Genomic DNA, 9,419 nt, shown 5'->3' on the forward strand with positions numbered 1-9,419 from the left:
GAGCTTCTCCAGAAGCTGCTGACCCCCTGGTTCTTTCTTTCTTTTTCTTTTCTTTTTTTTTTTTAAGAGAGGAAGAGAAGTAGGGGAGGGGCAGAGAGAGAGGGAGAGAGAAAATCATAAGTAGGCTCCATTCCCAGGTCAGAGCCCGATGTGGGGCTTGAGCTCACAACCCTGAGATCATGACCTGAACCGAAACCAAGAATCAGATGCTTAGGGGCACCTGGGTAGCTCCGTTCGTCAAGTGTCTGACTCTTGCTTTTGGCTCAGGTCATGATCTCAGGGCGTGGGATCGAGCCCCAAGTCAGGCTCTGTGCTCGGCGGGGAATCTGCTTGAGGATTCTTTCCCTCTGCCTGTCCCCTTGCATGCACATGTGTGCATGCGCTCTCTCTCTATCTCAAATGAATAAATAAATCTTAAAAAAAAAAGACACTTAACCGACTTTCCCAGTTGTTTTTTGAGACCACTGAATCTCCAACTCTTAGGTTCCACTCTGATGGGGTCAGTTCCCTATTCTTTGGTGGACAAAGCAACAAAAAAAGCAAAGCTGGAGGGAGGCAAGGACAGGGCAGATTCTTGCCGAGCCTTGAGGATCAAGAAACAAAGAGTGGTCCATCTCTGAAGCCAGGGCATTTACCCTCAAGGAGAAGGCACTGTTGTTCTCCGTTTGTAGCCTCCTGGGCTCATAAGCACTCAGCCCTTCATGTTACAGATGAAGAAACTGAGGCCCAGAGGGGGGAGGAGCAGAGGGCCTTGTGCACAAGGTCACACAGCCGGTTGGTAGCAGAGCCTCCAAGGCAGCCTGGGTTCTGTGTGCTTTGCTTTACACCCTCCCACTAGGAAATGTGAGCTGTGGACTGTGGCCCACAGGGTGGTGATGACAAGGCTGCAGCATTCCTGCCTCTCAGGCAAGGAGCATGAGACGGGGTAACTGCCTAGTTAGGGCCACAGTCAGACGGGGACATGAAAGGAGGGAAAGTGCATCTTTTGGTATCTCCTTACCATTTTTCTGCTCCTCATATTCCAGCCCTCGGCAAAAAGACCCCCAAACCCATGCACTCAGACTCAGAGCTCGGGGGTGCAAATGGGTTCCTCTCCTGGGGCCGCTCACAGGCTGGTGCTCAACATTGAGACATGGATCCCCACTGTTGGAATGTCACTCATTGTAGCCCTTAAGTGGGGAAAATACTCCAGGTTTATTGATAAGGACATTCCTGAAGTCTTAAAATCATCGCTTCTAAACTCCAGCACTCATATTCCATCTGCAGTTTGTACTGTACCTTGTCTTCTGTTTGTATATATATTTAGTATTTGTCTTTATATCCTTTACCTTTTTAACTTAGTTTTTGTTATTTTATTATATGTATTATTTATAACATATATACTGTTATCATGTTCAGTGATATCCTATCATATATTAAAAGGAAACTTGATATCATGACTATATATGGAAAACCAGATTCACTTACCATAAATAGAAGGTAACTATAAAAAGAAATATAATGACACCAAGACAGTTTTAAATTCTAGCTGGATTCCACTGCCTGCGGAAGGCTTTGAGCCTGAGGCCTGCTCTTTGTTGAAAAGGAAGAATCAGAAGTGTGAGGGAGGTGTTGAAGATGTTACTACTACCATCCTGGTGCTTAGAGGTCATCCTGAGTAAACAAGGACCCAACATGAATCACCTCTCACTAGTCACTGTTCTTTGATGAAATCAGCTGGGGCACAAGAATCCTTGGTCCTGACTGTAGAAGATGTTCCTTTTTTTTTTTTAAAGATTTTATTTATTTATTTGAGAGAGAGAGAATGAGAGAGAACACATGAGAGGGGATAGGGTCGGAGGGCAAAGCAGACTCCCCGCCGAGCAGGGAGCCCGATGCGGGACTCGATCCAGGGACTCCAGGATCACGACCTGAGCCGAAGGCAGTCGCTTAACCAACTGAGCCACCCAGGCGCCCGAAGATGTTCCTTTTTAAGGTATCACTCAGGCAACCGCCCTCACAAGGTGGGTCCTGGGTGTGGTTTAAGGGTAGTGAATAACTGCAGCAGACTTGGTCCTCACCCTGGGGTGAAGCTTGGGAAAGGAGAGCAAAGAGGGAGTGGATAGAACATAGACCATGTGCAAACCCTGAGTGCGGTGACACATCAGAGCAGGTGTCACAGGGGAGACAGGCTTAGCAGGAGCCCATGCGTCACTCCTGTCCACAAAGCCCAGGTGGGAAGCGTTCTCATTTTTTACTAGTTTGCGGGAATCACTCAATTTTCCCTTTGCTCATCTGTAAAATGGAGTTATAGATTCTGGATATCCTATGAGGGTACTGTAAGGACTGAATTGAAAAATGAATAAAAATGTACCTTGTTGGGGCGCCTGGGTGGCTCAGTCAGTTAAGCGTCTGCCTTCAGCTCAGGTCATGATCTCAGGGTCCTGGGATCGAGCCCCACTTCATCGGGCTCCCTGCTCAGCAGGGAGTCTGCTTCTCCCTTTCCCTCTGCGCCACCCGCCCCTGCTAGTGCTCACTCTCTCTCTCTCTCTCTTAAATAAATAAAAAACATATACCTTCTGTAGTATTGGGTATGATTGTCCTGAGTCTGCCTGCTCCTCCCCCACTTTTTTTTTGCATTTTTTTTCTTAAGTAAACTCTAACCCCAAGGTGGGGCTCAAATTCATGACCCCAAGATCAAGAGTCACATGCTCTGCTGACTGAGCCCGCCAGGCACCCGGGCCTCACTCCTCCTTGGTCCAGCTTCTGCAGAAAAACCTGTTGCCTCTGCTACAGCCATGCCTCAAAGAAGTGGAAAATAAGCAGGCAGGAGGTTTGAAATGGCTTTTTCAATGTCCCTGTCCCCCCCTCCAGGTACCAGGATCATCTATGACCGGAAGTTCTTGATGGAATGTCGGAACTCACCTGTGACCAAAACACCTCCACGGGACCTGCCCACCATTCCCGGAGTCACCAGCCCCACCAGTGAGGAGCCCCCCACAGAGCCCAGCCAGAACCACCTGCGCAACAGCCCAGAAGATAAGCCGGCTGGTGGTGAGTAACAGGGCTTGGCCAGGCTCTTCCTCAGGAAAGGAACATATGCAGCCGGTGGAGCCCCTTCAAAGAGGAAATTTGAGCGAGGGGAATGATGGTCACTGCCCCCCTTCTGTGGAGCAGCTCAGAGATCAGACACATGGGGCTGGGGGGGTAGGTAGAACTTTCAACGGTACCAACTTTCCCCATGAAAGGAGTCCAAGAACTCCAGGAGAGGTGATTTGGCCCCATCAGGTAATGTAATTCATGGGGAGCTTGTTTGAAATGAGGAGGACTCCACACAGCAACTTTCATAAGCATGACCCTTGGTATTATTGTCCCTGAAGCATTTCCTCGTGTCTGCCACACTTGGGACACACCCATGATGTGCATGTGCAGGACATGACTTATCAAAGATACGGTAAACTTGCCCTCTAGGGAATTACAGGTCTACAGGATGAGAAAGGCATCCAGGATATTGACCCACTAGTGGATCCACTAGTGGATTCTTGATGAAGACAAACAATGCAACCAGGTGTTTCTGCAGGTTTGACATGGGGCGGCTGGGTCCTTCCTGGTATCTCACCCCACTTTTCCCCTAAATCAGAGCGATCACCCCAGTGGAGGTTGTGGGTGTGAATGCACTCTGTGTGGCATCATGACTAGCTCGCCAGAGCATCTCAGCTCTCTTGCTGTGGGAGGATGAAGTGTAAGCACTTGCAGACAACCTGAGTCAGATTGGAACCCGCTGACCCTTCACCCGGAAGGCAGTGGACCAAGGCCAGAGAGGAAGCAGCTGGGACCTCAGGCTGGGCTGGCCCTGCTGACAGCAACAGAGTCTATCTACCCAGGGTCTGTAGGACATAATTCATAATTACCCTGGGAACCCCACAGCCCCTGACCGGCAGCCCTTGCCTTGCACTGCAGACTTGGAGAACAGTGGGAAGGAGGGCGGCGGGGAGGTGTACTTGCGCACACATGGAGCAGTGTGAAGGACAGCTCCAGGCAGTGTGGTCACCTGCCTTTCGTTAAAGGATGCAGAGAAGGATGGATAGATTCATGTGGTCAGTTCCATGGTGCTTCCCACCCACCTCTTTGCCTCAAACCAAAGACTAGAAGTCGAGGATGGAGGTAGTCACACCTGACATTGTGGAACCATCATTACCTGACGGCTGTGCCAAAGTCCTCCCAGTTTCTGGAGCTGTGCTCACCCATAGCAAATGCAGGGTTGGCCCAGAGATGCCCAGGCTGACCAACCCTGAACCCACAATAATGGCCTAAGAGTTCCATTGTGATGGTGAGGGATGGACATAATTTTTCATTTTGCTTAATAGGATATTAGCCAAAGTTCCTACCCTTGGACCATGTATTTGTGTAAATATAACCAGAAGATGTGGTCATTTTCCCCGTGGGGGCCGGGGTGGGCATCTTGGGATATAGAACCTCAAAGCAGCCTTACCCAGGAGATCATGAATGAGGCAGCTCCATTAAAGAAAACAACCTCCTGCAGCATGAGTTGCTTGGAGGTTTTTGTGGAAAGAGAGAGGGTGAGGGCAGTGAGTAGCTGAATTACCAAAATAACTCCTTTACTACAGAGTCAGGCTATTCTGTGGGCAGTTGGACATACGCCTAGTAGGTTGTATTACCATCTTCTAAACCAAGGTAGGACATATGCTCAAAAAAGGTTTATGTTTAAGGAACATTCTTCTGTGAGGTTGTATTTATATCAAAGCCAAATAACCATTCACTCTTGTTAAAAACAATAAAAATTATAAAAAATTCAAGACTGTCACTTCTCCTGTGGGGAGACCTGGTCTCTGCTCTTCCTTTAGGATTGGGGAAGAGAGCACAGCTGGACCTCAGGCCTGTTTCCAGGACTTCCTAGTGGAGTCCTGCCCTCCCTCCATTCTCCTTGGCCCCTACTCTTGTAGGAACAACAAAATGAAAATTAACGTCTCTCCCTGGCCTCTAAAATGTGAGCCCTACCATTCACCGGTTGCTTACCTGGCCGTCTGTCCTTTCTCTCCCCAGGTGAAGAGTCACAGTTTGAGATGGACATTTAAAGGACCAGCCATTGAATCGAGCAGTGCCTCTGGGCCCCCCTGGCCCTTCTCGGGAGAAGAGTCACACCAGTCAGGCCTTTTGCGAGTCGTAATCCTGGGCAGGCATTGAGCCATGGGGTCAGCCATCCTGGCCCTCCGCTCCCTCACTCAGGGCACCTTCTCCCCCTTCCTCTTCGTGAACACCAGCGGATACCTCCATGTGCCTCCATTCATGCAGAAGCTGCCACCCTAACAGGAGTGACTCTCATGAGCACACCCTGCAACCCAGGGCCAGGATTGGACGTGGTGGAGCCCTTTTGAGTGATTATCCAGCTCTTCCAGCCCCATCCTCTGGGGGCGCACCCACCCCTTCCTTAGTGCGTGGTGTGCGTGGGAAAACTCCCCTCCCCCTCCTTCCCCAAGAGAGGAAATAAAAGCCACCTTTGCCCTAGGGCCAAAAGTTGGCCCCTGTCTGAGCTCTTTTCAACTCCATATGGATAACTAACACCAACTACTATTTGTACTTCTAAATACTTTCCTATATGTTATCTCATTTGATTCTCACACTGAACCTAGAAGGTAAGTAGACTGTTATCCTCATTGTACAGGTCAGAAGACTGGCTCAGAGAAGTAAAACGCATACCAGTAAATGAGAGATGGGACTGGCTTTGAGCTGTGCTGCTCTCTTAGCTCCTGTTATTCAGTGGTGGGTGCAATTTCTATTCTGGGCTTTGTCCCCCAAGCCTGTCAAGTGACCCCGTTCCCTTCGTTATGGGGCCCATTCCCTGCAAGAGTTCAAGGGAAGAACCTGAGCCTTGGATGATATAGTGTGTCTTTGACCTATGCATCCCTCATATTTGTCCATTGATCCCTCTGTGTGAGCTCCCCGGGGGGACACAAACATGAGACAAGTGCTCTGCCTTGAGGATTTCACTGAAGCCTAAGATTTGCCCAGAAGGAAAGGTAGTATAAAAGATTGTATAGGATCCGTTACCAGAGAATGGTCCATGCAAGTAGAGGCTTCATGGAGGTGATGCTGCAGCTGGGGTGCTGCGAAGGAGTGGGCTGAGGAGAGGCAGGGGCCCAGTATTGCCAAGATCAAGTGGTCTTGGAGAACCAGGGCATTCAAGCACAAGATGTCAAATTGCCCACTTTAGCCAGAGCCGGCAATTTGTGTGGGTGGGGACGGCTTTTATAAATGGCCATAGAAGGGCCAGATTTCTAAGGGCCTTGAATGGCGGCCAGAGGGCTTGCTGAGAAGTAGCAGGTGTTTCTCATTACAGATACGTGGGGGTGAATGGCCTTTGGCCAAGAGGCAATGGCTGACCTGGACCTTACAGTTCTGGACTCCTAGTACTTGTCAAATTGCCATTTGGGGAGCAGCAGGCCTTAGTGGCCAAGTCCTTTGCCTGGCCTTTCCTACAGCTGAGTTGGAGTCCCCTCCCCTCACAGGGACTATGGAGGCAGCTGGAATCTGTGTGCCTGGGGAGGGCATATGGAAGGGCCCAGCCCTAGTGGCATGCAGGCTTCAGGCACACAGCATACCCTTTGCATGTAGATAGAAAGCGAGACTGAGGGGCCACCGCCAGAGCAAAGACAGCTAAAGCTCCAACTAGGATCAGGATAGAGACCAACCAGCCTTCCCAGTCCCTTAGCTTTCCAGTAAAAGCATCCAACCTGAGGTCTTGCTCACAAGTCTGCATGATATGTCCATTCCCCTTGGTCCTACATCTTACAGTCCAAGAGAGGGTAAAAAATAGGCTTCTCTGACAATAAGAAAATCATTTACAAGTTGTACACCTTTCCCAGTGAACACAAGTATCCTCCAGAAAACCCAGGTGTTTTTAAAGATTTAGAGCGAGCATGGGGGGGGGGGCGTGCAGAGGGAGAGGGAGAATCCTCAGACTCCCCGCTGAGCACAGAGTCTGATGGGAAGTGGGGTGGGGCTTGATTCCAGGACCCTGAGATCATGACCTGAGCCGAAATCCAGAACCAGTTGCTTAACTGACTGAGACACCCAGGCACCTCTCTTGAGCATCATTTTAGCTGGGTGCTATGAAATGGTGAAGATCTATGACAGAGAGAAGGCTCCCGTGCCCCAATTTAACATCCCAGTGTACTGAGTCTTAAAGCTTTTGTGGGATGCCCTAGGAAACCATCAGAGTTTGGCTTGGGAACCTAGGGACAACTGGGGGGGGGAACACTGCCACATGCTGTGAGCCAGGGAATACAAAGAAGTGTCTTAAGCCGTGGTGTGTGTGCCCTAGGTATTACAACCTGGTCTGGAGATGCGAGGTACTGCGGATAGTAGAAGGACACCTAGAAATGTCATAAAGCGATACTTCTGTGGTTGTCCAGTGGGTGGTAACTGTGCAGATGCCATAGGTTAAGGGAATCTGAGAAACCTTCAGAGAGGAGGAGGGACTTTATAGGACCCTATGTAGGACTTGAATTTAGGAAAGGCCTTCCTGGGTCAGGAACAGCAGATGTGCAAGGACCAAGAGCAGTGTAGCTGCAGAAATGTTAAAGCCGTTGGGTTTTCCGCGTGTGGATGAAGAGGCTGAACCAGGACAGTGGAGTCTGCAATACTCTCTCCTGGGAAAGGAGGCTTGATGGCACTTGGTGGAAGGAGGAGAGACGTGTCCTGGAGGTTTCTGGTCTGGGTAGCCCAGAAGAGAGGTTGGACGGGAATGCGGGGTTAGCAGTTGCACCGAGTAAACAGCGAGAAGCCAGAACCAGAACCTTGGGGAATGTTCCCAGGGAGCACGAATGCAGTAGGGACTTGAACCGCCAGTGATTTTCCAACCTCCTTGCTGCTTTTGGCACAGCTTGGGCATCCCTCCGACTCCCAGGAAGCCAGACAAGGTCATCTTTCTACCTTTTGTGAGACATTCACCATGGACGTGACTCAAGGAAGGGCCCAAGGACACAGCCAAGCAAGGAATCCGTTGGTCTGAAAACCAGTACCTCTGGAGGGGCAGGGTTCATGCATAGACCCACAAGTGGTCTTTTCCAGCTAAATCCAACCTCAGTCTGATTTAACAAGGCTTTGCTAAGCCTCTTATCCATACCCAGCAGGGTGCTAGACCTTGAGGCAATACAGAATGTCAAGCCCACCACCTGAGGACAAAATCCGAGGAGGCACGATGAAGTGCTTGTAAGTGGAGTGAAGCTGGCCCGGAGCAGTTGAAGACTGTGAAGGCAGGTTGGGCTGTGGGGGAAACTGCGGGAGCAAAGGCTGGGTGTCTGGAATGGATACAGTGTGTGTAGGAGTATCATGTGAGGCTCCAGCGTGTTCTGTAGTGCAAGGTAAATTTAGATAGCCTAAGTTTAGATTATTGGGGAAAAAAAGCCATTGGTTGAATGCCTTTTATATGCCTGGAGCTTTACTACAATCTTATTCATGGCCCAAAAACATACGGTAGATTTTTTTTTTTTTTAAGGTAGATGTTTTCATTCCCATTTTACTTACGTCCGTGATGGCTGTGTGTCAGAATTAGGATTCCAGCTTCTATCTGTCCAGCTCCAAAGCCCATGCACGCTCTTTATACCACACTGGTTGGAACTGAGGTCTGGGTTCTGTAGATTCCCAGCCCTAGACAACTAGGATGTCAGTTAGAGGTATTAGAATAAGGCAGTGCCAGACTGGTGTTAAGGTGAATCAGGTGAAGGTAACTAGAGCCAGGCAGTTCTTCGGATGTTCAGCGGATTGTTCAGAATTAGGGGATGGGGATGAGGGTGAAAACCAAGGAATGTTCAGGATGGAGGACCACCCTCCCCTAGGCATGCAGGGTGGGGGGATGGGTCGTGTAGGGGTGGGTATCTTTATGATGATCACCTGTGGCCAACAAAGAACCACACCCTAAAAAGGAAGTAAGCCATTGAAGGTGTTATCAATAGAGATGTTAAGGATTTAAGTTCCCTGGTTAGCTTTCTATAAAAGACCAACCCTGGGGCGCCTTCGGTTACCTGTCTGCCTTTGGCTCAGGTCTTGACAGGTTCCTGGGATCTAGCCCCGCGTTGGGCTCCCTGCTCAGCACGGGAGCCTGCCTCTCCCTCTCCCACTCCCCCTGATTGTGCACCCTCTGTCTCTCTCTCTCTCCCCTCTCTGTCATATAAATAAAATCTTTAAAAATCAGAGCAGTGGGCACAACAAAGCTCTACTTCCCAGGTGCTGATCTCGCGGAGGTAACATACGTTTAGGGATTGAGGCTGCGCGGGATTCTTGTCTTGTATATTCAGCTTTCATTGCTGAAATCACAAACTTGGCCTCCTCAAAATAAGGTTCAGAACTTAGCCAACCCTCCCTGCCCTCCTAAGCAGAGGACACGTGCCCCTTGCTGTGGGACCATGAATCCCTCAAGG

The 9,419-nt window shown here is 49.8% G+C and overlaps 1 protein-coding gene across 1 annotated transcript in view; it reads left to right on the forward strand.

Annotated features, from left to right (window-relative positions):
• EIF4EBP1 (eukaryotic translation initiation factor 4E binding protein 1) overlaps positions 1 to 5,514 on the forward strand; it is a 21,217-nt gene extending 15,703 nt beyond the window's left edge. The window contains exons 2-3 of the mRNA XM_081809084.1: positions 2,854 to 3,033; positions 5,044 to 5,514. Of these exons, the coding sequence (XP_081665210.1) occupies positions 2,854 to 3,033; positions 5,044 to 5,075 (212 nt within the window). The 3' untranslated portion in view covers positions 5,076 to 5,514. The remainder of the gene's footprint in view (positions 1 to 2,853; positions 3,034 to 5,043) is intronic.
• Positions 5,515 to 9,419: the final 3,905 nt, after the last annotated feature.

This window comes from Leptonychotes weddellii, chromosome 2, assembly GCF_054177405.1.
Source record: "Leptonychotes weddellii isolate Sample4059 chromosome 2, ASM5417740v2, whole genome shotgun sequence".
Taxonomy (NCBI): domain Eukaryota; kingdom Metazoa; phylum Chordata; class Mammalia; order Carnivora; family Phocidae; genus Leptonychotes; species Leptonychotes weddellii.